The sequence below is a fragment of the Microplitis demolitor genome, chromosome 6 (genome assembly GCF_026212275.2).
Source record: "Microplitis demolitor isolate Queensland-Clemson2020A chromosome 6, iyMicDemo2.1a, whole genome shotgun sequence".
Classification (NCBI taxonomy): domain Eukaryota; kingdom Metazoa; phylum Arthropoda; class Insecta; order Hymenoptera; family Braconidae; genus Microplitis; species Microplitis demolitor.
The window spans coordinates 442,103-467,322 of record NC_068550.1 but is presented as its reverse complement, the minus strand read 5'-3'; the positions used below and the strand labels follow the sequence as shown (position 1 = coordinate 467,322).

General features: G+C 35.9%; 6 protein-coding genes across 7 annotated transcripts; 2 read left to right on the top strand and 4 right to left on the bottom strand.

The window, feature by feature from the left end:
- Window positions 1-108: 108 nt before the first annotated feature.
- On the top strand, window positions 109-1,166 carry LOC103572792 (zinc finger CCHC-type and RNA-binding motif-containing protein 1). The gene is made up of 3 exons (XM_008551570.2): window positions 109-328; window positions 395-506; window positions 590-1,166. The coding sequence occupies exons 1-3, from the start codon at window positions 216-218 to the stop codon at window positions 1,094-1,096; spliced, it is 732 nt and encodes a 243-aa protein (XP_008549792.1). The 5' UTR covers window positions 109-215; the 3' UTR covers window positions 1,097-1,166.
- A 49-nt stretch (window positions 1,167-1,215) lies between these two features.
- Window positions 1,216-4,657, bottom strand: LOC103572793 (uncharacterized). The gene is made up of 3 exons (XM_008551571.2): window positions 2,983-4,657; window positions 1,727-2,921; window positions 1,216-1,646 (listed from the first exon to the last, which is right to left on the bottom strand). Exons 1-3 carry the CDS (start codon window positions 4,270-4,272, stop codon window positions 1,426-1,428), a joined length of 2,706 nt encoding a protein of 901 aa, XP_008549793.1. The 5' UTR covers window positions 4,273-4,657; the 3' UTR covers window positions 1,216-1,425.
- Window positions 4,658-5,347: 690 nt separating this feature from the next.
- LOC103572794 (zinc finger protein 208) lies at window positions 5,348-15,753 on the bottom strand. Its single transcript, XM_008551573.3, has 5 exons — window positions 15,158-15,753; window positions 14,521-15,065; window positions 11,937-12,071; window positions 11,642-11,849; window positions 5,348-11,554 (listed from the first exon to the last, which is right to left on the bottom strand). Exons 2-5 carry the CDS (start codon window positions 14,653-14,655, stop codon window positions 5,973-5,975), a joined length of 6,060 nt encoding a protein of 2,019 aa, XP_008549795.1. The 5' UTR covers window positions 14,656-15,065; window positions 15,158-15,753; the 3' UTR covers window positions 5,348-5,972.
- Window positions 15,754-16,025: 272 nt separating this feature from the next.
- LOC103572797 (DDB1- and CUL4-associated factor 1) lies at window positions 16,026-22,079 on the bottom strand. Its single transcript, XM_008551574.2, has 4 exons — window positions 21,708-22,079; window positions 20,993-21,261; window positions 16,705-20,917; window positions 16,026-16,602 (listed from the first exon to the last, which is right to left on the bottom strand). The coding sequence occupies exons 2-4, from the start codon at window positions 21,251-21,253 to the stop codon at window positions 16,382-16,384; spliced, it is 4,695 nt and encodes a 1,564-aa protein (XP_008549796.1). The 5' UTR covers window positions 21,254-21,261; window positions 21,708-22,079; the 3' UTR covers window positions 16,026-16,381.
- A 410-nt stretch (window positions 22,080-22,489) lies between these two features.
- Window positions 22,490-23,756, top strand: LOC103572798 (60S ribosomal protein L9). Of its 2 annotated transcripts, none has more exons than XM_008551576.2 (4): window positions 22,490-22,588; window positions 22,981-23,126; window positions 23,213-23,540; window positions 23,624-23,756. In XM_008551576.2, the coding sequence occupies exons 2-4, from the start codon at window positions 22,989-22,991 to the stop codon at window positions 23,728-23,730; spliced, it is 573 nt and encodes a 190-aa protein (XP_008549798.1). In that variant the 5' UTR covers window positions 22,490-22,588; window positions 22,981-22,988; the 3' UTR covers window positions 23,731-23,756. The 2 variants fall into 2 exon arrangements, with proteins under 2 accessions (XP_008549798.1, XP_053595763.1); XM_053739788.1 differs by lacking the exon at window positions 22,490-22,588 and adding an exon at window positions 22,636-22,733.
- Window positions 23,757-24,041: 285 nt separating this feature from the next.
- On the bottom strand, window positions 24,042-25,060 carry LOC103572799 (nucleoside diphosphate kinase). The gene is made up of 3 exons (XM_008551578.3): window positions 24,806-25,060; window positions 24,509-24,610; window positions 24,042-24,410 (listed from the first exon to the last, which is right to left on the bottom strand). The coding sequence occupies exons 1-3, from the start codon at window positions 24,932-24,934 to the stop codon at window positions 24,171-24,173; spliced, it is 471 nt and encodes a 156-aa protein (XP_008549800.1). The 5' UTR covers window positions 24,935-25,060; the 3' UTR covers window positions 24,042-24,170.
- Window positions 25,061-25,220: the final 160 nt, after the last annotated feature.

The following is a 25,220-nucleotide window of genomic DNA, read 5'->3' as shown; positions in this document are numbered from 1 at the left end:
TAAGTAAGTTTGGCGCGCAAAAAAAAAAATTCAACGTGCGGGCGGTGTCGCCATCTGTGACGTAATTTCGAGAGTTTCCAACTTTTATTTTTAATAATAGAAATTTTATCGGATCAGCTGATCCAAGTTTGCAAACAAACGTCCACTTTTCATTAAATGTCACATAAGAAAGAAGTAATTTATTAAATTTATTTAATTAAGAAAAATAATTTAAAATGAGCGGAGGATTGGCGCCAAGTAAATCAACTGTTTATATATCAAATTTACCATTTTCTCTGACAAATAATGATATCTATCAGTTACTAGAATCACACGGTAAAATTGTCAAGTAAGTTTTTGAATTAAATTCTGATAATTGATAATTTGAATTATTTTTTATTATAATTTTTTGTAGAGTGACAGTTGTCAAAGATAAAACAACGCGACGCAGCAAAGGAGTCGCATTTGTATTATTTCTCACTCGTGAAGATGCTAAAAATTGTGCTAAAAATTTAAACAATACTCAGGTAACATAAATTTACTTTTTTATAAATTAAATATATAGTATAACTACTGTCCAGTTGGAACTGACATTTGAAAATGAATTCAGATCGGCGGGCGTACGATAAAAAGCTCCATAGCTGTCGACAATGGCCGCAGCACCGAGTTCATAAGACGTCGTGACTATCCAGATAAATCAAAGTGCTGGGAATGTGGGGAACCAGGTCACCTGTCTTATGCATGCGAGCAAAATACTCTGGGACCCAGAGACCCGCCACCAAAAAAAATAAAACGTAAAAAAAATAAAAATCCCACTAGTACTGACCAAGACAATTATTATGACTCCGATGAAGACGATGATTCGCATCCAAGACAAGCGAGACCTCACCACGACGATAATTATCATGACCATGAAGAAGAACAAGAGGTAGAGGAACAAGACATCGAAAGTTTGAGTGCGGCTATAAAACACGAACAGGAGCAATACGAAATAGAAAAATATCGATACCAAGTCGCAACCGGTCAATACAATGACCCAGAACATGAATTGAATTCAAAACCCAAAAGGTTTAAAAAAAATAATTATTTTAGTGATGAAGAAGAACTGAGTGATTAGATTTTATAAAATACTTTTTATTTATTGTAAATATAAAACTAATTTTAATAAAATATCATTTAAAAAATTATTTATTACAAAAAGTTAATCTATATTTACATTTGTTGGTATAAAACATTTGTACTGCTTTAGTAATAATAAATAATAATAATTAATTATAATAATAATAATAATAATAATAATAATAATAATAATAATAATAATAAATTAAGGCACTATGAATTTTATAATCGGCACAATAAGTAGATCCGCAAAAACAATTACAAATTAAAAATTATTTAACAATTAAAATGTAATACTGAGGGCATTAATTACAATTTAATTGAATACTATAATTGTAATGATGATTTAAACATATCAATCATCTGCTTGTATTTGTCCCTCCGCTCAAATGATATTCCTTCGCTATCATCATTAACTGGACCCGTCTCCTCAATTAAAATACTTTTAACTGAAAATAATTTCTTGCACTGCGGTGTCTCGGGTTCTAATTTACTCGTACTGTCTTTTTCAAAGGAAAATTTTGATTTCATTAGTTCCAGTGCTTCAACTAAAAAAAAAAAAAATTTATTAATTAATTAAAATAAAAGACTCAATTATTGACACTTTTAATTAATTAAATAAACTTACGATCAATTTTATTTAAAACCAAATCTTTGACTCGAGTAATATTTCCCATAAATAAAAAAATAGAAATATCAATATCTTCTGGTGAATTAACAAAAAATTCAGCATCCCAATGAGCGAAAAATGTTAAAAATCTAATTCCTATTTTGAGTAAATTAAAAAATTTATTTTTAAATTTAATCCAATAGTAACCATCTATTTTTCCTTTACACCATTTCAAACTATTGTTACTGGCATTATTACTAAAATAATTTGCAGTTCTATTATTAACAAATTCCTCTCTAAGATCATCAGTATCAATAGTCGCACAGCGATGCAAATTATGTATAATAAATTCATAAAGCGCTTTGCAACATCGATTACTTGGGTTTTTTTCTTTAGCCAGTTTGAGACACCCGACTCTCAAAGCGACGTCAGCAAACACAACAAGTCCGTACATGACGTTTACTTTGTTAACATTGTTGAGCGTAAAACTGCGCAATTGCTTCAAATAAATCTCCAGAACACAGTCATCATCGTCGAAGCTGTTGATGTCATTGAACAGCTGCATCTCGTTCCCTTGGTGGTACCTGATGAGCCGATTGATGAAGAACTCGTTCTTGTTGAAACTCTGCATCATATCGGTCATAACAATCAGACTCTTGAGCAGCGGGCGACTAAAGACCAGTTCTTTTAAAATGTTACCGACTAAAGCCAAAGCTCGCTCGTCAGTTATTCCACATGTTGACTGGACGTTGGAGATCAGTTTGACGATACCACAGATCAGACCAGTGAACTGGTAAGACCGTCTCACTGAATGTATTGCCGTAGCTAGTTCGTTAAATAGCTCCAGCATCTCGTAGGCGTGTTCCTGCCTGGACCACTCCCTGTACCGAGTCATTTGCTTGATGTAACGCGAGTACTCGGGGTCGTTTTGAGTGCTCAGTTGACTGGCACCTGCAATGTATCCTGATAAATAAATTGATTTCTCGGAAATGGTTACCAGTAGACCCAGACATCTTCGAGCTTCGACTCCGCGCTCTTTGTCATGCCACTCGGTCGCGTCGCACAGTGTCTGATGATTGTTCACTTCAATGTCATAGAATTTTGATAAATATATATCATTCATGTCACGTATGTCGTCATTGTTCATTGCCAGTTTTATTGACTGCAATACTGTTAATATATTTATCATTAATTCTCTTGTTGTCGCTACAATCTTAAAAAAAAAAAAAATATTAATTACTATATACTTAATAATTATTATTATTTATGGTTACCTTATTAATAATTAAAATGACATCACGTGAATTTATTTCCTCATGAGTTATTTTAATAATCTTAGCAATATCTGCATGCAAAAATTCAACATTCAAATTCTTATTGTTGATGACTGTGACCATGGGCTTGACAATCTGGGGATTTTCAAAAATCCTCAGTGTTTTTTCATCTTGGAGTATTGGCAAATTACGTTTTCCACTTCTGTCGACAATTTGAATATCAACAATTGGTTTTTCTGGCAGCGGTGACAGGAAAATCGTCGGTGGAATTTCCTCAAAAGGATAGAGAACGATACGAGTCTTTAGTTCGTACAATTTGTTGCTTGCAAAAAACGCTTGAGTCGCCTGAGTTGTTTTTTTTCTTGCAGATGATGGAGTTTTGGCGAGAACGCTCTGCGGCGGTTGATTGCTACAAATTTTTTTGAATTTATCGGTCGTTTTTTTAATCTCCAGATCTTTGAACTCGAGTTCGGTGACGAGTCGCGCATTTGTTTTGTTTAAATCACTGACCTGGGTTTGATACTGATTCGCTTGTTCTTCAATTGCGCGCTCTTTGTCCAGCATCAGCTGAGTGTTTCTACTCTGGGCTCTATTCAGCTGCTGTCTCAAATAAACGGACTCGCCTTCCTTGATCCTCAAATCGTCTAGAAGTTTTTTGTTTTCATTCTCCAATTTCTCTAGTTTCCTGAGAACCTCTTCGTCGGGATCTACGACGACATTTTTTGGCTGGAATGTTGAGTTCAGGCGATTGTTTGCCAAAAGATTTTCGTGGAAATCATCAGCTGAAGGTGTCTCGGCGATTGTACTCAAGTTACTCGATGGCCCGAGTGTATGCGAAGGCTGAACACGGAAGTTTTTAGATGCCGACAAAATCTGAGACGACTGGACGCGTCTAGTGTCTTGGTAATAAGCTCGTGAGGTTGACGGCTGTGGTATAGTTTCATGCTGAGACCGTGACACTGACGGTTGATAACTCGACCTGGTGGATTCGAATGGTTTCATTTGAGAGGGATTTATACTAATCACTGACGTATTGACATCTTGGGATGCTTGTGATACGATCATGTCGAGATTTTCAAGAAAATCTTCAGCAGGGTCTTCACCCCATTCATCAACATCTTGGTCGACTACAGATGGCTTTGAAGAACTAGATGAACTAGATACTCCAGGATTATTGACCCGATAAGCGGAGTTTGATGGCTCTCTAGATGTCTGACTGCTAACTGTGATGTCCAGTCTTGGTCTTTTGGCATTTTCAGAGCTATTTGTCTTTCCAAAACGTTTTGACATTGTGGCCTTGCTGACGATGATGACAAATTCAATTTACTCACTGCCAACTCGATCATTCCAATTACGATAATTTTTTAATTCACAATCGTAGTAATTTTTTTTTACACATCACTAGGACATGGACAAAAAACAATTTAGTTGCTTAATTATTTTAAATAAATTTAAATTCTTTTTTGACACTTTCAGGTTAGCATCTGATCATCAGTTGCTTCATTGACAATTATTAATAATTTATGACGTATTGTAAATTCCCGCGGTTTCTAATGACAGCAGTATCATTATTTATTCAAATAAATTTATGATTATAATTTACAATTTAATAAATTGTTAGTGAATTTAAAAAGATTGGAAATAATTAAACGCGCGGGCCACCATTTTCACAGGATACTGCGCATGCTCGAAAATTCGAATGCCTGGCGGGAATTTAAACCAGTCAAAATTTAAATGCAACAATAAAAATGAATGTATTGGATAATTTAAATAATAAAATCATAGTAACTTTTAAATTTTATTCACAATCGATTGTTAATTTTTTCAAAAAAATTTATCTTTTTTTACTTAAATACATTATTTTCTTTTAATTAATCAATAATTAATATCAGTTTAATATTTTACAACTGTTTCAAATATTTATCTCAAGTAATCCTACTTTCCTTATTCATTAAATATATATCTATATATATAATTGTTCGTATTTGTTGTTTAAAATTTTAATTATTTATTTTGTCATCAAATAACTTTTATACATGGCGCAGTCGCTTATCACATTAAACATTATTCCTGTCGATCCTCATACGATTTTTCTTTTCTTTTAAATAATTATAAATGTCAATTAAATATTGGTAATAAAAATAATATTTTATTATAAACTCATGATTCAATTCACTCATTCTTAATTAAAAAAAAAAAAATTGATCTCATGATTGATTTTATAATTAATCGGTAATAATTAATAACAATAATTGATTATTAATAATATTGAATCTTAACAATTACAATATTTACAAACCATTAATGAAAATTATAGTTGGAAAAAATAATAATTGATAAGAGAAGAAAAAATAACACAATTAAATTCAGATTAATTTTAATTTAAATAAAAGCCTTATAAATAAAAAATATAATAATAATAATAATAATAATAATAATTAATTAATTAGGCTACAAGACAATAAACCTTAAAACTCAAGAGAAAATAAAGATTGAGGATTAATCGTTTTACTTTGGAATGAATGAGGTCAAATAAATAACTGACTGAAGCGTAATCGCTTATTTAATTACTCAAAAACAAAATATTAATATTAATAATAATAATAATAATAATTAATAAAAAAAAAAACATCCATTAGGTTGATCACGAATGAAAAATCAAATAACTGTTTGAACTAATCAATTGGGCTTGAATTTAAAAAATAAAAAAAAAATATATTTTTTTTAAATCTTATAAATTACAATGCCCAAGCGAATTATAGATCATCCAACCTCTCGAGCTACATTTAAACATTCGTAATTTGTAATTTTATAATCTAGATTAGGCAGAATTTCTTTCTTTTTTTTTTTTAAATTTACACTCAGTCTACTGTACAGTGTACTTATTGTTATTATCTTTTGTTTCTTTTTTTTTTATCTTTTTTCTTAATAAAAATAAAAATAAATCACGTAAAATATCCCCATTTATACAAAATAATAATAATTCACAACTACGTCCTCGAGACACGTTTTTTGGCACTAGAATTAGCCTCATCAATATCTTCATGTTCCTCACCATCATCTTCTTCGTCCTGCACCTCTTGGATCTCCATCTGGGCATCGCCGTCATAGTTATCATTATCAACTTGGTAAATAAAATCAGCGACGTCTTGTATCGACTCACCGTCGTCGTCTTCATTTATTTCTTCGACATTCTGCTGTACCAGTATCTGATTACCGTCAGCGTCGTTGGTAACCATCAGAACAGTACCATCCAGATCATTAATCTGCATTTCTTGTTCTTCGTACCCATCAGCATCCTCACCAGCCTCAGCATCTGTTTCAGCGATTATAGAGTCCGAGGTATTCTGCTCAATCAGCAGTCTGTCGTCATCTGCCTCCGACTCATCTTTAAACTCATCATAGTAACCAGAATTGCCTTCCAATAATTCCTTATCAATTCCATCCAACTCAGGAATATCTTCTTTAGTTTTCAATTCTTCAACTTTATCATCGTCCTCGTGAATCGGCATCATCGGACTTAGTACAGGTGGTCCGTCATCATCTGTATCATTATCTCTTACATCTTCTGGTTCTTTAGATTCTTTATCTTCTTCATCCTTTTCAACATCTGATTCATCATGTTCTTCACTGTCAGAATTATCTTCTTTGTCAATCGTTTCATTTTCATTATCATTATCATGATCATGCTCCTCACTATCACTCTCACAAGCAGATTCTTCAGTATGCTCACCATTAACTAAACCTTCAGAATCAAAACCACCTTCTTCACCTTCCTCACCTTCACCTTCAACTTCAATTTCTTCTTCTTCTTCAGCATCTTCTTCTTCTTCCTCTGCTTCTGCTTCTTCTTCACCTTCACCTTCACCCTCATCATCATCATCATCTTCACCCAATAAAGAAGCACCATCACCAATCAAACTGCCTTTGTCTTCAGTGTCCATCTTAACATCTTCTTCATCAACACTATTCTCCTCATGTTCATCATCTTGATCATGATCATTATCATTATCATGCTCATCATCATTGTCATTGTCATGATCATTGTCGTTATCATTATCATTGTCTTCATCTTCATCACGTCTCTGTTTATTAACAGCACAATTAACCATATGCGCTTTGAGTTTTTCCTGAGTTTCAAAACTAACCGCGCACTTTGAGCACCAAATGTGCTCATTATTATTGATATGAATACTCATGTGTAGCAATAATTTACTGCGTGCATTGTGATACCTACCGCAAGTTTTGCAGGTGAAATTATTTCCCTCGCACGACAAAATAGCCTCATGAGCTTCCTTCAAGTGTTGGGACAGTCCGCGGTAAGTTGTGCACAGTTTCAAACATACGCCGCAGGTAACAGCCGCTTCTGCTCGATGAAATCTTATCAAATGCTGCCATAGATGTTTCTTAGCTGGCCACTGTTTACCGCAGACCTCACAAGCGCACACAGTATTGGTCGATTCATCATAAACTTTACGTGAGTCCTTGCGATTGCATTTCATCGGTGACATTCTGTGAGATGAAGACAGTGGCATTAAATTTGGCACTGGTTTATGTCCAGACAACTGTAAATTAATATCTTCAAATAAATTGAAATCAGGTATATTTAAATTTGATTCATTCAATACATCATTAGGTTCCTTTTTAATAAGATTATTATTTTTTAAATGCGTTTCAAGTATCGAGGTAGATGTTGTATTATTATCATTATTATTACGTGACATATAATTATTTTTACGTGTACAATTACTGATATGATTCCAAAATAATGTTTTTGTACAAAATTGTTTTTTACAATTTTCACATTCAAAATTTTCACGATTACGCATTCGTCTTTTACCCCCACTATTGGTCTTCATTTTTTTAAACATTCTCTCCGGATCAGTATTGTGTATCAGCTGATAGTGATCAGCAAGTGTATCGTAATTTAAAAATATCTCGGGACATATTTCACAGTCATAAGTGTCATGTGGCTTTCGTTTTGATGATTTAACCCGTGGTATATCATCATAAACGCCATCATCATACTCCAAATCATCTGGCTCTTCTTTAATCCCGTCATCATTACCGGCGCCTTTGCCTCCGGCGTCTAAATTATTTTCAAAGCCCGCCAACTGATCTTTCGGTACATTATGAATATGCTCGTAGTGGTATCTAATGTCAGCGTCTGTCGTAAAAACAGCAAGACACTGTTTGCATGTACGGAAAACTTTACCGTGACATTTTTTCGTGTGATCAAAAGCCTTCCACTTTGATGCGTACTGCTTACCACATACCTGACAAGTGTTTGGTTTTAATAATACACCTGGATGAACACTTTCAACATGATTTTTTAACTCCTGAGGATCTTTCATTGGTATCAAACAGACACCACAGGACACACCAATTTCATTTCGATGCAGTGACAAAATATGCATTTTTAATTTCAATTTATTTTCCACAGTATCACCACAAAAATCACATACATTTGGTGAATGATATTTGTGATCTTTACGATGCACTTCAAGATCTTCTTTAGTCCGGAATAATTTTTTACAGTTTGCGTGATCACAAGTAAGATCTGGATGATTCATATGATTGACACGATTGTGGGTCATGATACCGAGTTTCGAAGTTATTGTTTCATTGCACAAATGGCACGTGTAGCTGCTGTGATGATTTTCAATGTGTTTCTGTAAACTGGCGCGGTCTTTAAAAATTCTTTCGCAGGCACGGCATCGCGTTAGCAGAGCTCCCGGATCTTTACGATAATTCTGGCAGCCTTTCATGTGTCTCTTCAACAAATAACGTTTGTGGAATGCTTTATTACATTTTTCGCAGTGATGAATCGTATCCTCTTCCACCGACTGGGTTTTATAGTTTGCGTCTTTAAGTATCTGCTTTGTTTCTGGCTCGTACCGGTGAATTTTGGCAATGTGAGCAGTCAAATGATCCTTGGAAGCGCTAGTCTTCAAGCAGTACTTGCAGGTAACGTCTTTGTGGCCTTTGTGAACCCGATTGACGTGTTTCCACAAGTGGGATGTGCGTCCATAACATTTGTTACACAAATCACATGGAAATAGACCGTGAATCATTCGTCTATGATGACACAAATCTTCCCAGCTTGGGAATAACAAATCTGTACACATCTCACAAGTCAAATCCACTTCTGTGGTAGCGTTTGTTTCGTAATTATTAACAGCAGCAGTAGACACAGCACCAGCACTAGCATTAGGACCAGGACCAGCACCAGCGGAATCATTAATTGTATCGTTGATACCATTGCTGTAGCTCTCTAATTCTAACCCATGTATTTTTCTATGCCGTGACATTTTTGATTTATTTGAATAAGGACGTCCACAAATATCACAACTAAAGTCACCGTTGGTCAATGGCCAGTGTTTACTTTTAACGTGAGCGCTAAGTTGAACAACATCGGGAAATACTTTCAAACAGACACCACAAATCAACGGTACTGTGTCTGAATGAACGCCCATGACGTGTTTCCAATAATCAACACGGCTACCCCACAATTTACCACAAATTTCACAGGTATTGGGTGACGCGCCTTGGAGCACGTGATGCTGATTGTGTTCATTTTTCAATGACTTTGTTGCAAATATTTTAGCACAATCCTCACGCTCGCATCGTATCTGTGTCTCTGTGCTGTGAACACTGCTTACATGTAACCAACGTTCCCATTTGCTTGGATGTGAGCTCCCACAAATTTCGCAAACAAAAAATAAATGATACTGCGCTTTATTGCCATTCGGATTTGCTGGTCCATTTGTATTTGCAGCAACAAGATGATGATCTGCCGCGTGTGTCGTCATATGATCAGACTTGTGAGCGTTACGTTGATGACGTATCAAGTGATCTTCATTAGGAAATGATTTGTAACAAATAAAACAGTCAACTTTTTCACCGTCCTCGTGATCAAAGTCAATTGCCGATGTTGAAAAATCTTGATTATTATGGCCATCGTTGTTTATATTTATGTTTTCGTTGCTGTAATAGCCGCTATTTAACTGGACAAAATTTGCTGGATCGTATGAAGGATCAATGTTGTGTATTGACACATGTGTCATTAATTTTTTACGTGAGTCATGTTGTCTACCGCAAATTGTACAACTGTACCGTCGTTGTTCAGATATCTGTAATTTCGAAGCCCCGTGATACATATTTACGTGATTCAACAATTGATCATTGTCTGTACATATTTTTAAACATACACCGCACGCAAATGCCGCGTACTCTTTGTGCGTTGCTCGTATATGGAGCCACAGTGAAGCGCGATCATTAAAGTCACGAGTACATATTTCACATACAAATACAGTTTCTATTTCAATCATATCGTGCTGTTGATTATTGTCAGGATCCTCTTCGTCGTCGGCGTTGGTTCGTGGTTCTGGTGAAAATGATAATTCAGAAGGTTCACGTTTTATTTTTAAATCACCACGTGTTGAGTGATGCTGTTGCTTGTCGTTTATAATTGACAATACCGTTGACGATGAAAATGATTTCCTTTTGTAGCACTTGTCGTCGTCGATCATTGGACCTGGATCGACACCATGTGTCGCAATGATATGCCGACTCAGTGATGATTTTAAAGTGAAATGTTTTTTACATAGAAGACAAATGAATGGTTTATCAGATTCATGCACTACCTCGTGATCTTTCAGAGCTTCGATGGAAGTGAATGACTGTGGGCAGGTTTCACAAAACCATCTTTTGCCTTCGGCATCAGCATGATCAATCTGAGGTACACGCAATGACTTGTAGGGGTCCCGGTCATCGCGTTTCAATACTTCGACACCGCGGGTCAGTGCTTGTTTTAAAATAGTGAGCTGAGGATTTTTTGACAGTTTAGCTTCTGCTGTACGATAATCTTTGCTGTCTTCATCTGATTCAAAGCTTGATGCTTCTGATGTATCCATCAAACTCTTTCCCCTCTTCTTTAGCTGCTGACTTAACGATTCCCTAGTACCTGTACAAACTTTTTTATGTTTATTCAAGTCCGTGATGTTGGTGTACATCTTAGGACAGGTATTACATTGAAAACGGTTATCCGTTGGCACATAGACACCGAGTTTTGGAGGTGGAGGTTGTCCAGTGTGCCGTGATTTAATGTGATCCATGAGATTACCACGTGTCGAGTATAAACGTGCGCAGTATTGACACGTAACTGCTGGATGTCCGCGATGATTTGAGGACACGTGACCCCAACGGTGTTTAGCTGTCGAGTAAGATTTGTTGCAGAGGTCACATTGGTACAAACGTTTGAAGGATGTGTGATCGTCGGTAATAACTTTTTCACCCACGACATCGCCAGCACCTGCATGAATTCGCGCGTGCAATGACAAGTGTCCTTTAGAGCTGAATGCTTTGTTACACAACGAGCAGACATAAACTTCATGGTGCTCGGATTTGTGTTGAAATAGAGCTGGAGAACGAACTGAATTTAATTGGCTGCCGTCGTTTTCTTCCGTGTCCTCTGTTACCATTGGCGGCATTTCCAAAAAATCACTAGGATTAGTCTCCATGTCCATTTCATATTCGTCATCGTATTTTCTGTCCTCGCCATCCTCTAACCCTATACATTTAAATAAATTTTAATAAATAAATGAATGAATAAATTAATTTAATTGAATAAGATATTGTTATTGTTATTATAAATTACCTTCTTCAGTACCACTGTGTTCAAGAATTTCTTCAATCTCCTGATCAGCTTCCCCATCAGAATTTAATCTCGGTGGAGTGCCCAGCGCGGCATTTGGATTAACTATCGGAGCTTCAGGTATAAGAATTGGCATTTTTTCCTTCTCCTTAAGTAATTCTGAACGTAATTCCGAATGGTTTTCCATATCATTATGCAATCCATCGTTTGACTAATTTTAAAATAAAATAAAATCATTAATTATTCATCAATACAAACATAATTTATTGTTTATATAATAATAAATTAAAATACTTACCGATTCTTTTAGTGGTAATTTTCTTTCAAGCAACGCAACGGCATTAACACAAGCCGTTCGAAAATCATAAAAATTTTCAAGATTATACATACAACGGTAACATAAACATTTTGGTAATCTATCATCTTCAGCAATCTGTAATTTAAATATTTAAGTAAATCAGTAATCAATTATTTTTAAAATTACATTTACAACAAATAAATTTACAAATTTTAAATTACAAACGGAAACCAGGGTACCTGGTAATCCTGGACAAAGAATTAACGTTCAAAGGACCTTTGGGATTAAGGAAAAGAAGCAGAAGAAGAAGAAGAGGACGAAGAAAAGAGACTCGGTTGTTAATATGAATATTGAACAAAATTCAGGTCAGTTTCTCTTGTACAATCGGACCCAGGTATACGACCACTAGGTAGTAAAGTAGCACAGACAAAACCGAGGACGGGACAGGCGTATGGTAGCACAGCAAGCAGGAGCAGAAAGAACCGGAGCCAGAGCCAAAGCAGTTTAATTTTACAAGACGGAGGTAGACGAGCAGAGTAATAATAATAATAAGACTCTCTCTTTTCGCAGTCCAACGGAAAAGATGCCGGGTTTTGTTATTGAAGCCCCAGCCTTGCTGTAGCATCATGTCGGTCATGTCCAAGCCAAGTTTACCGAGGACAACCATCACCATCACCGTCAGCGTCATCGTAAGCAGAATAGAGTGGGCGTGATTTTAATTCGTAGGATAGTGGTATAGCTATGGTAGTAGTTGGTGATGTTGGTGTTGGAGCTTATGTTGTTGTCGTAGTATTACTGTAATACACGACGTGCGAAGCGATGATACTAAGACGTCGAACGTGTCGGTTAAGAAACAAGTAAGTGAGCCAGTACCAGTGAATAGAGCGGAATGAGCGGATCCTTGGCTCGCTGTATGTTCAGATACATGCGGGGGACCTGGCTGCAGTGGTGGGAAACGGCTTTAACGTATTTCGCTCGTCTGTTCGGTTACCGCTGCTGCTGCTGCTGCTGTGGCTGCTGCTTATGCTTCTTCAAGCTGCCGACGATGCTGAGACGAGACGAGACGAACAGCGGACACTCATAATACTATACATATATGTATAATATAGCGCGAACGATACGAGAAGTTTGTGAAGTAAGAGGACAGCAAGATGAGGAGGGGAAGTGCCGGTCGGGGCAAGGGGCCATCGGGCGGGCGGATGCAGCTTGAGCGACAACTACTAACTCTTACAAAACGTGATGTTGTTATTGTCGAGCATATCATACACTCTTAATGTGTTAGCTACCACTTAAATCATCAATAAGATAAATTATAAAATTTTTTAGATATGATAATAATTGATCCTGTATCAATTATATTTTCTGTTATGTTTTTTTTTTTTTCTTTTTAAATAAATAAATAAATTGGGAAAAACAAAATAGTCGATGGCGAGAAATTACGGAGCAGAGTTGAGAGAAGAGAGTGTAGAGCTTATAAGAGTTATTATTTATTGTTGACAAAGTATGCTGGGAAATTGGGAATGCTGAAGGACTGGATAGGAATGAGTAGTAGAGGACAGAGAGCTGAAGCCAAGCCTGACTGACTACTGCCTGCTACTGCCCGACGGTGCCCACGGTACTCTCAAGGATGACGATCGATATTAAGAGACCCGGACCGTATATTTTTTCTTTACTTTTATTTCATATACGGCTATCCATAGATATAGATATATATATATATATATTTATCTGTATGATTTCAATAATTAAATGTTTGACGAAATAAAAAACAATCATAATAGTATATGTTTTTTTTTTATCGACGACAAAAACAAAAAGTAGATTGTCACGTGTTTTATAAACAATAGAGCGGAGTGTAATTAGTAAATGGAGTAAAAAATAATGGACTCGGTAGTTAGCGGCCTTGATCATCTCGAGTACGATAAAAGAAGCACAAGCAGCATTTGGTAAAACTGAATTTTAGGAAGGAGCAGCAGGCAGCAGGCAGCCGGCGACCTCGCTCTCTCGATACCAGCGCTCGGCTCGACCCGGCCCGGCCGCGCCTCCTCTTCCTCTACACTCCACATCACGGCCCCCTCGTTCCACCACGTCTCTGAAGGTCCCCGAGGCGAGCGTTCATCCGCACCGTGCCTACTTGTTTACTTACACGTCCAGCCACTGAGCTTAAAAAGTGCTACGATGAGCTAAATGTCTTGCTGATACTTATTCAACCTGCCAGCTTAGCCTAGATAACGAGAATAATAATTATACAATATTCTTTGTAGTGAGCTAATGTTATACTAACACTGCAGGTTGGAATTGTCCAGAATTCGAAAGTCCAAGGTGGGCATCAGCAGCGACACTCGCCGTAAGAACGAGGACGAGGACGTAATGTTGGACGGTGATGATGACGACGACGATATGACGCACGAGGGAGTGGACAAAATTATAGCCAACGCAGTTTGTTAAATGTACGCGAGATAGTGGTCATCATCAATCACGATCATCATGATGATGATACAATTAGCAAAATAAATATGTCCATCCACATTTATACATAATAAATGTATGTATGAAAAAAATAAATAAATAATATATAATTTACCTTGAATGGTAGACAAGTCTGTATTTTATCAACTAGCTGACGATTTTTTCCTTCTTGTCCGAATATATCCATTTTAACCGCATCGTAAGATGCACACAGGCGACACAACTCGTCGTAACGTTCTCTCGACTCCATCTTCCTCGTTATAACTCTCAACGTAAACGTTAATGTTAATATTTAAATTATATATCTATATATATATATATAGGTATACGAATATATATAGATATATATATATATATATATCTATATATATGTACTATGTATATATATTATATTTGCGAGTATGAATTTCACAGTAAACTCCTGGCTCTCGACTCCTGACTACTGACTACTGATGTTCCCAGTGGGAGGGACGAGTAGCAGCTGCTTCTACCACCGCTGCTGCTGCTGCTGCTAGAGGCTACAGGAAATCCGACTTGTTACGATTGCAACGTCGTCGTGGTCCGCCGTCGTTGCTGTTGTCGTCGTTGTAGTTGGAAATTTTATACTGACTCTTGCGATTACTAACCACCTCTTCCTCGTGGTTAATCAACACACTCACTCTATGTATATGTATATGTATATATAGATATATAGATGTATATTGTAGAGGTATATATGTATATATATTTATATGTATTTACTTATCACTTACTCACTCGCTCACAAACTTAAAACCTCACTAACTCACTCTCGTGTCTCGAGAGTAATTCATTGTACTGTGTACTGTGTAGTCGTCGTGATCGTCGCCGTCGCCGTTGCTCATCAAAGATGACGAGTGCCTCCACCACTGCTGGTGGTATCGAGACTAACACAGCCACTGGCGAGCTCGAGACTCGAGTTAACATCAGCCCGCTCAGTTGAAACCGCTACCACTCGACAAAGATCCTGATTCGTGGGATTACCGAATGCAGCCACGGCTTCCTCGGGTGTCTTGGTCATCACATTATTTTTCAGATTTAAATTCCCGGTCTCACAAACACTTTACTCGATTATTTATTATTTTATTATTAAAAGCCAACCAAGCAAGATCACGTTGCGATATTGCTCTGTAGTTTTTATCACTGAAACTGATTGATTAGTTCGACTTGGGGTTATTGTGTCAGTACTTTTAAAAAGTAACCCGAGGCACGCTTATCGCACCCAATACACTTGGTAGTTTATCACGCGTCCACGACGCCGTTGCCCGTTGGGTTGGATTCTCTTTGGTCTTGACGCCGTGCTCGACACTGATCACCACCAAACACCCAGGCGCAGCCATCTTGTACACAGACCACTTGTTTTTATCCCCACCTCTCAGTAACATGTACTTACACTTACAATAATAATAATAATAATAACTATGGTTATTGGTTGCTTGGTTACCGGCCGACGCTAGAGTCCCACTGGTTGAATTTCAAAATTTCATATTCCCGCGAAAATTATAAATTAAGCAAACAGGTTAATTAAAAAAATTTATGTATTTACAAGTTTTTTAAATTTTTATTCATTTACATTAATAATCGATCTTACGTTTTATTATTTATATCTTTTCATCTACTCATAGTAACTTATCTTACAATAATTATTATTATAATAATATTAATTATAATTACTAATAATTAATAACTATCAATAATAATTATAAGTGTATAATATTCCTATTTTTAAAATCTTGTATTTACTCGGCATACATACAATAGCAAAAAGTTTACTCATTTATACATTTTCACATGAAAACAAAAAAAAAATTCTTATCGTAAAAAAAAAAAACCATCTGCATAAACTTGCGTTCAACGCACGTGAATTTGAATTTAAATATCGATAAAAAAAATAATAATCAGTAATTGAAAGAGTTTCGACTTAAGAAATAATTATTATTGGCAAGATCACAACCAAATTACGGGTAAAGAATTTCAAAATCATCGATATCGGAGAGCGAGTAGTCAGGCGAGTTGGGATCATAGTCGACGCTCTCGTTGGGTGAATCATCTCCATCAAGACTATCGTCGTCGTCGTCGTCGTCGTCATCATCGTCGTCCTCGTCGTCATTGTCCTCGCCGTCATTTATATTCTGATCATCCGCGTTGTCATCACCGGCTTGGTCGGCATTATCGGCATCTAAGAGACATCAAAAAGAAACAATTAATCTTTAACAATAAATTTAAAGTAAATATAAGTTTTGGAGTTGATAAATTTAAATTAAAATAAATATATTATTACCATCGGCGTTGTTGTCATCGGAACCAGAGTTAGAGCCATCGTCGTCGCTGGCATCTAAATCTTCTTCATCGTCGTCTTCGTCAGCTTCATCTTCATCATCGCGTCGTCTACCGACATCGTAAAGTCTGACGCAAGACTCCTGGACACTGTCAAAGTCCCCCTGATTCTCGACAATGGCTATCTGCGTATCGTATTTATTGCAAGCAAGACTGTAAATTCCTCTCTTTACATCGTAGGTCGCGATGTTGGAGTAATCCAACGCATCTAGAGTTTTAAAAGACGTTACGTAACTAGACTCATCATCAGTGTCTTGGTCAAATAGTGACGCATAGATAACATGATTTATTGGAGAGAAAATAACTTTCATCTGATCCAATGACGGGACAGTATTGAGCAAATGGAATGTTCTGAGATCCCAAACTTCAGTATTTGCAATAACTTCAGTACCATTTGGGTGAAAAACTCCATTCAGTGCTTGATTTAATTTATCAAACTTGTGGATCTCTTTCCCAGAGTTAACATCCCAGAGTATACCGTCACTGAGAACTAACTCATCATTCATACTGAAGGTTGCACGATTTTTGGTGTATCTGTTTGATGATATCGATGGTGTCAATGTGCTAATTAATTTACCCGTTGCAATATCGTATATTGTTGCGCTTTCATTTTGAGTACCGATTATTTTGTCCTGTAATTTACTGAACTCGACATAATCCTCGGCTTCGATTGGCATTTTCATATCAAAGAAAACCCCGATGCTCCACAAAGCAGACATGGGCCGTCTCCAGACAGTCGAAGTAAGTAATAAATCACCGCGTTTATTGCACTCCATATGGTAAACATACGACTCGTGGCACTGATACGAGGCTTCTTCAATCCCCGTGTGAACGTTGAACATTTTAACGTCCCCAGAGTAGGTACCGAGCATGAGAGACTGCTGGTCTGGGGAAAATGTGCAGCATGTGAAGGTACCCTCGACATCGGTGGGACGAAAAGTTTTTACTGGACAGAATCTGCTGTAAATATACCGTCGATCGAGACGCCTGTCGTCTATACCAAACTGTCTGCGTGTTGCGCGTACGGTAATATTCGTCGCTGCTGAACTCTTAGGTCGTGGATCGGGACACTTGTGTGGCTGGAAGAGATTGAACTTGGGACAGGTCACCATTGGATTTTTGCAAAGCGCGTGTTGATTCGTCAGGTACTCAGTTATTATCGAGTCCAAGGTGATTGATGGTGACGTCAATGATGTTATGGGTAAGTCTGATCCACTTACAACAGCTCCAGGATCTCGTGATGTTTGTTTCTGTAAAGATCTGCTAGAGGGTGTTTGTAATGACTGGCCTAGTGTCATTGAAGAATTATTTTTATCTTGCTGATGCTTCTTTTGATTTATTTGGAGTTTTATTGGCTGATTAGTGGTAATTGGTGTCTGAGTACTGAGACTGTCGGATAATTTCATACGAACACCTGGAGTTGTCGGTGTGCTGGCAGTATGTGAGATAAAACGTGATGATGACGGTGGAGTTTGCATGTTATTTGACCGATTAAAAGTGTCACGTTGGTTGTTACGACTGGTGTTGTAAATGTAGACCGGTGGAACGGGTGAAAATCCTGGACGGGTTACCACTGATGGCGCAGGACTGCTATACGTAAATGGCTGATACGAAGTAACGGGTTTCATTATTGCGTGAGTGTCTAAATTAACCGCACGCTGAAGTTCCGTTGCCACGCGATCCAATCCTTCAGACACTAAATGCTGATAAATTAATTGATTTAATTGCTGTCTGTCGTACTGTATTCGTGTCTGTGCAATAACATTTGCACGATGTAAACTTGCTAAAGATATTTCATACTCGGCACCAGTGGGTTTAGCTTTACCTGATACTCGTTCGATTAATTCTAATGCGTATTTTTGGAACATCACGTGCTCCTGACGTTTTTCATTGTGAATTGGATTTTTCATCAACAATTGAAGCTGTCCATCGGTAAACATTGACAATTTACTGATAATTTGACGAACCTTTTCGCTGCGTGCTAAGCCAGCGAGCGCACGACAAGCCAAAGCACGGATACTGTCAGCGTCGGTGATAGGTGTCTTGACTGTCATCAGTTGAAGCAGGAACATTATACCATTGTTGGATCTAACACTCGACCAGACTTTTTGGATCAATTCTTCGCCATTATAGACGTTTGTCTTTTTTTTAGCTGATCCAGTAACCGAGTAACGTCCTACTGTACCCGATACTCTATGAATTGGAGCACATACACAATTAACGATTGTACGTAAAGCCGCACGTTGAACTTCTGCGTCTGGAATTATATCACCCTCAGCTGCAGCAAGGAGTACATTAATTGGCATTGTCATTGAGGGGTCTTGCATATCAACACGATCACACAGCAATAGCATTACTTTTGGCACCACAGTACACACTGCAATAACATCAAGACACGAACGAACAGTTTCAGCGCTTGATGTCATGTACGCGCGATTACTGTAAATCCAGTCACGTGAAAATGCTATTATTTGTAATAACAAAGTTATAGAACCTAGTTCATAGAGTTTTTCAACTGGAGGCCAGTGAGCACGTACGTTCATTAGTTTTTGTAGCAACTCAACTTTCTCCTGCACTTCTTCTTCGTTTTTAAATTTACAAGGTTTGTGTGGCAGTAGTGGCTGACAGGGCTCGACCTCTGTGCGCGCATTCTCCACTCGCTGAAGTTGCTCTGCTTTGAGATACAAGTGCGCCTCGATATATTTCTTAAGAGCTACAGCGACGTGACGGACTATTTGACGGGACGCACACTCTTCGTCATCGTTGATAGACGATTCGTCCTCGATATTGAGGATTGGTAGGGTAGAGATGACGTTAAAGAGCTTACGCAGACCGTCTTGAGCATCGAATTCTTCAAGAATAACTTTGAAAGGAAAAGAACAACCGAAGAACATGGTAGCGTGACATCTACCAGAGTCATGGCTGCGCTCCAGCAGCCAGAGCGCGTAAGTCACTAAATTTGAAATTATCACGTTTGACTTCTGGCACACTCGTTCCAGCGCATCCTCACAATAAGCTAAATAATAAAGACATATTGAAACACCTGTCGCAGCTACACTGGGCCTTGGCACATCTAGCAGTTTGTCTAGTCCATTAGCTGCCAAAAATTCAATTGAGAATTTTTTGTGACACAGCAGTGAGGCCAGATACTTTAGCGCTTCAAACGCTAAACGACTGTCTTTAGTCTCACGGACATTTATATATTTGAGAATAAGTTCCAGCGCATTTTGCTCAAACACATGAACTAAAAATTCTTGATATTCTCCCATAGGTGTTAGATAACGTAAAATAAGCATCTGCTGAGTCGCTAATGTTGGTGGATACATTTGAATATTTCCTATTACATATGATTCCATTTCTGCCCATGAAGAATTTGAATTACCCTCTAGAAGCATCGACGGAGTGCTGACACTGTGAGAAAGATTACGAGTGGCACTTGAACGGGCAGCTGTCAAATTTCGTGGTGGTGTAGCACGATTTGGTGTCTTTGATGGTGTAACTTGATTTGTGGAGAATGAATTTGGTGTATTGGGTATCGATAATGGTGGTGACATCATTTCTTGATAATCACTTGTCTTGATAGGTGTCATGCTGAGCTGTTCTTCATCATCATTGGCACTTCTACGTTTTTTCAATGGAGGCATTTCGTTGTCAACACTGTGAGGCTCTTCATTGAGAAAACTCAAATTGTTGGGACTCTTTACGCCGTTTTCTAATTTATCGCGTACTTTTCTTTTACCCGGCACACTATTGTTCTCCGTGTCCCCGAAATTATGGCGATTGTGACCAAAACTTGCAAAGGGACGTGTGTTTACTGATACAGATTGACGATCTTCTTGAAGCATATGAAGACGTCGGAGCATCATCGGCACCAAGTTGGCATTCTGCTCCCGAAAACCCGTAGCTATGTCTTGGACTTCCATTGCGGCTGCTAGCAAACCCGTTGCGTAGCTCCTCAGCGGTTCGGAGCTCTTTTCTGCCCAGGAAAACAGTCGGTGAATAAGACCATCGTTGTCTGGCTGAAAGACTGCTGATGTTTCTAATCCTGGTAGTATATCCAGCATGAGTCTGCATGCCGCTATATTTAATTGACGCACGTCGCGGCCAGTTATTCCTGCTCTCGAGTAATAAGAATCTCTTAAATAGTCATTTATAAGCTGTAAAAAAAAAAATATTATTATGAATTTTCCTTTTTTACTGATAAATCAAAGATGTAAAAAATGATTTTTTACCTTAGTCATAAAATTATCTTTACGAAATAAAACCTTAAGAATGTGACCAAAATTGCAATCAGGATCAGTACGAGATGGATGTCGTTCATCAAACGGATCTGGATCCATCTTGAAGTAGTTTTCAGTCTCCGATTCAATTATTTCAGCTAATCTTTTGAGTGTAGGTATTGGATCGTATGACGATGACGTATGGTCTTCTTCCCATTGCCTTAATATTTGAACTACATCTATTTCTTTAGCAAGTGACTCTGTCGTAGCCATTTTTTAAACTAAAAAATGTAATTATTTATTTAATGACAAAATATAATTACTCATTTATAAATAATTACTTTTATAAAATAAAATGATTTTAACTTAATGATAATGACCTTGAGATGAGACAATTTAGAGGCTAGAAATTTCATTTTAAAAAATGAGTATTAATATCATTATTAGTATTGTTAAATTAAATACTAAAAAATAATTATTAATAAATTTCTAACCTCAATCACATAAATCCGGATGGAAAAAATTATATTTTTTTTTATGTTTTTAATTTAATTAGTAATCGATATCAGTGAAAATTAAATTCAAAAAATAAAAAAATAAAAAACAGTAAATTTGGAATAATCATTTTTTAAAATATAAAATTGTATGTATCTGGGTTATTACCTGAGATCAAAAAATTTCCGATAAAAAAAAATGTGTAAAACAAAAAAAATTATAAATTACTTACTTTTCTATTAAATTAAATTTATAAAATAACAGGAGATGAGGAAAACTTAATTTTTCGATTTTTTTTAGATTTTTAAAAAATAATTATTAATGAAAAAACACGTATTTTTTTTTCTTATATTAGATGAAAAGTGCACGAATAAAATGCACGCGACAGCTAAAACATTATATATATATATTATATGGTTATCAATGTGTACGTTTAAATGTATAAGAAATAAGAACGTATTATAAACGCATGGGACGAGTACGGAGAAAAGCAAGTCCTTTGTAACGCGGGAATTACAAAATTTTAAATAGTGATAACTACACTTCTAATTACATAAGTGCGATAAAGACAAAAAACTTTCGTTACCTGACCAATTTATTGAGATATTTATTTTATTTTTAATTAGCTAACGTTTATATAATTAATTATCAAATGCTATTGATTATCGCTTAAAGTAATTAGTTTTTTTATCAACATTAGAAAAATGGTTTTTCTAAATTTATTAAATAATTAATTAAATACTCGGTTCTAACCGCAGTCTACTGCAGCTAATAAATATTGAATTGGTGATTTTACGTCGATTTTATAAAAATCACATGTTCGTAATTGTAGTTTTATCTTGTACAAACTGTAATGACATTTAATAATCATCCGAGACCGCTTAAAATATTTTTTTTCGTTTTAAAAAAAAATTAGAAACACGTAATTAGCATCTAAGATATAATTGCTAGTTATTTAATGAGAAACTTTATTTTTTTTGTAAATTACTTTTTGGAAAACCACCAGATGGAAGCAAAGTTCAAAAGATGTGCGCCGCCAGTGTAAAATCAGCGAAACAACTCCACGCTGTCTTCTCCCTCTTTTCCCTACTGCCTTGGTCTCGTGTGTTGGAGGTAACTAAATTTCTCATCAATATTTATCCAATTTAATCGTTTATTTCCACTAAAAAATAATTAAAAAATCAAACAATATCAATTGATCTTTTTTTATTGCTATTACTTTAATTCAATATTTAAAAATTTCAATTTATTAGTCTCAGTAAGAATTGTTTTAATAATTTTATAACCTCCAAAAATCATCAAACCTGTCATCACTTGCTTCAATTACTCTTTTTTAAATAAATAATTTTTAAACTATCACATAAATATTTCAAAATTGTCTACTTCATTCGAATTTTAAAAATTACTCATTTATTTATAAATAAATAAACAAACTTGGAGGTTATGTTTTGTCCCAGACCAACAAGTCATTAATTAATTAATAAATTTTTTATTTATTTATTTAGCCGGCAAAATGAAGCAGATCGTGACCAATCAAGTTGTTAAAATTCCTGATGGCTTGACTGCCTCAGTCAAGTCTCGGATGGTGACCGTCAAAGGACCAAGGGGTGTACTGAAACGATCATTCAAACATCTCGCGCTTGATATTCGTGTAAGTAAATAAATTATTATATTTTTACAATCAGTGACTCGATCAATTAGTGATATTGTGTCTAATTAGTGGTGATTTAATTGCAGATGATTAACCCTCGAACCTTGAAGGTAGAAAAATGGTTCGGTAAAAAGAAGGAATTAGCAGCAGTACGTACTGTCTGCTCTCATATTGAAAATATGTTGAAAGGAGTGACAAAAGGATATATGTACAAGATGCGTGCAGTATACGCTCACTTCCCCATCAACTGTGTCACTACGGAGAACAATTCCGTCGTTGAAATCAGAAATTTCTTGGGAGAAAAATACATTCGTCGCGTTAAGATGGCCCCAGGTGTAACAGTCACCAACTCCACCAAACAAAAGGATGAGTTGATTGTTGAGGGTAACTCCTTAGAAGATGTTTCTCGTTCAGGTAATTTTTGTTTGTTTACTTTTACTGATAATTAATTTAGTGCTCCGTAATAAAATTTTTAAAATTTATTTTATTTTTTACAGCTGCACTAATTCAACAGTCGACAACTGTTAAAAATAAGGATATTCGAATGTTCTTGGATGGTTTATATGTATCTGAAAAGACAACTGTCCAAGAAGACAACGAATAAATTATTATAACATCATTATAAATATACTTTAATTGTCTTATTTTTTTTATTTTAATATTTCCTCATCCAATTTTTTTATTTTTTTACTTATTTTACAACTAATTAAGAATTTAAATTAATTTACTATAAATAATTACAATAAATTAGATATTTAAGATTTTGAACTTATATTTTGTTAGAAACAATCCTAATAATTATCGATTCTCTAATTAAAATTAGACTTGAGTCGAAAATTTTAAATTTAATTATTAATATTAAAGATTTTTTAAAACTTAAGATCAAGGATTGAAATTTAAATAACTAAGACAAGATAATTTACAGGAATGGAATCTTTATTTATTAAAATTTAATCAAAAGGCAGTGGTCTTTAATGCTCGAAACATGCCAAGTATTTTTAATTCAACAATAATAAATCTCAGAGCATAATAAGTTTATAAAAATTATTCGTAGATCCATTTCTCCGCCCAGGAAGCCCAGTCGATAACACCTTCTTTCTTCTCCTCTGGGAACCAGAGACTGATTTCATTCTTGGCTGATTCAACGGAATCTGAACCGTGGATGATGTTGCGTCCGACCTGGATACAGAAGTCACCACGAATGGTACCTGGTGCAGAGTCCTTGGGGTTGGTTTCGCCCAACATTTTGCGTCCAGTCTTAACTGAGTCAAGGCCTTCCCACACCTGCAAATATTTAATAAAACTTTTAAGGCTTCGTTCTTTTATATTTAATTTCAACTTTGACTTTATATTGATTCTTATAAACTTTGACATTTGCTTACCATTGGGACAACTGGGCCTGAGCTCATGTATTTGACAAGACCGGGGAAGAATGGTCTGGCAGCCAAGTCAGCGTAATGTTTTTTCAGCATCTCTTCAGTGGGCTGAAAAAAAAAAAATTATACAATGAATAACTTCCATGACACTTTTAGATAAGTTCTAATGACCTTGAGATTTTTGCAAAATCAATTTTTTAAAAATCTCCAAGTAATTAAAACAAATGGCCAAGCATCAAAAGATACCAGAATCGAATATTTAAATAAATTAATATAAATATTATTAATTTAAATAAAACTTACCCAAACCATCTTCATGGCCACGAGTTTGAAGCCTTTTTCTTCAAAACGCTGGATTATTTTACCAACGAGTCCACGCTGGACACCATCGGGTTTGATCATGATGAAAGTTCTCTCCTTGTTATCAGCCATTTTTTTATTAATAATTAATTAATAACAAAATAAAATATAATTAATTTAAAAACGTGCAATGGAACCACGCAACTTTACACTGCCGGCTGTTAAATGCTCAAGATCACAAAGTACGAAGCTGCGAAACAGGAAGACCAGTCGGCTCTTCGTTTCCAGCCTAGATGGCGCGCTAAATTCAAAAATCTTTCCGTAAATATTCAACTATTTTTCATAATTAATAATTGGTCGCATTACAAAGCTAGTTAAATTATTTAGAAATAATTAGACTAATAAAAAGTAATAAATT

Bases quoted from the DNA above. Each gene is read 5' to 3' on its own strand.
- LOC103572792 (XM_008551570.2), top strand. From the start codon at position 216: ATGAGCGGAGGATTGGCGCCAAGTAAATCAACTGTTTATATATCAAAT. The intron at 329-394 runs GTAAGTTTTTGA...AATTTTTTGTAG, and splicing joins TCACACGGTAAAATTGTCAA to AGTGACAGTTGTCAAAGATA. The intron at 507-589 runs GTAACATAAATT...AAATGAATTCAG, and splicing joins AAAATTTAAACAATACTCAG to ATCGGCGGGCGTACGATAAA.
- LOC103572797 (XM_008551574.2), bottom strand. From the start codon at position 21,253: ATGGCTACGACAGAGTCACTTGCTAAAGAAATAGATGTAGTTCAAATA. The intron at 20,918-20,992 runs GTAAAAAATCAT...TTTTTTTTACAG, and splicing joins AAGATAATTTTATGACTAAG to CTTATAAATGACTATTTAAG. The intron at 16,603-16,704 runs GTAATAATATAT...GATGTCTCTTAG, and splicing joins CGATGACAACAACGCCGATG to ATGCCGATAATGCCGACCAA.
- LOC103572794 (XM_008551573.3), bottom strand. From the start codon at position 14,655: ATGGAGTCGAGAGAACGTTACGACGAGTTGTGTCGCCTGTGTGCATCT. The intron at 12,072-14,520 runs GTAAATTATATA...TTTAAATTACAG, and splicing joins AGACTTGTCTACCATTCAAG to ATTGCTGAAGATGATAGATT. The intron at 11,850-11,936 runs GTAAGTATTTTA...TTTTAAAATTAG, and splicing joins AATTACCACTAAAAGAATCG to TCAAACGATGGATTGCATAA.
- LOC103572799 (XM_008551578.3), bottom strand. From the start codon at position 24,934: ATGGCTGATAACAAGGAGAGAACTTTCATCATGATCAAACCCGATGGT. The intron at 24,611-24,805 runs GTAAGTTTTATT...TTTTTTTTTCAG, and splicing joins TGGCCATGAAGATGGTTTGG to CCCACTGAAGAGATGCTGAA. The intron at 24,411-24,508 runs GTAAGCAAATGT...AAATATTTGCAG, and splicing joins CAGGCCCAGTTGTCCCAATG to GTGTGGGAAGGCCTTGACTC.
- LOC103572793 (XM_008551571.2), bottom strand. From the start codon at position 4,272: ATGTCAAAACGTTTTGGAAAGACAAATAGCTCTGAAAATGCCAAAAGA. The intron at 2,922-2,982 runs GTAACCATAAAT...TTTTTTTTTAAG, and splicing joins TCATTTTAATTATTAATAAG to ATTGTAGCGACAACAAGAGA. The intron at 1,647-1,726 runs GTAAGTTTATTT...TTTTTTTTTTAG, and splicing joins GGTTTTAAATAAAATTGATC to TTGAAGCACTGGAACTAATG.
- LOC103572798 (XM_008551576.2), top strand. From the start codon at position 22,989: ATGAAGCAGATCGTGACCAATCAAGTTGTTAAAATTCCTGATGGCTTG. The intron at 23,127-23,212 runs GTAAGTAAATAA...ATTTAATTGCAG, and splicing joins ATCTCGCGCTTGATATTCGT to ATGATTAACCCTCGAACCTT. The intron at 23,541-23,623 runs GTAATTTTTGTT...TATTTTTTACAG, and splicing joins AGAAGATGTTTCTCGTTCAG to CTGCACTAATTCAACAGTCG.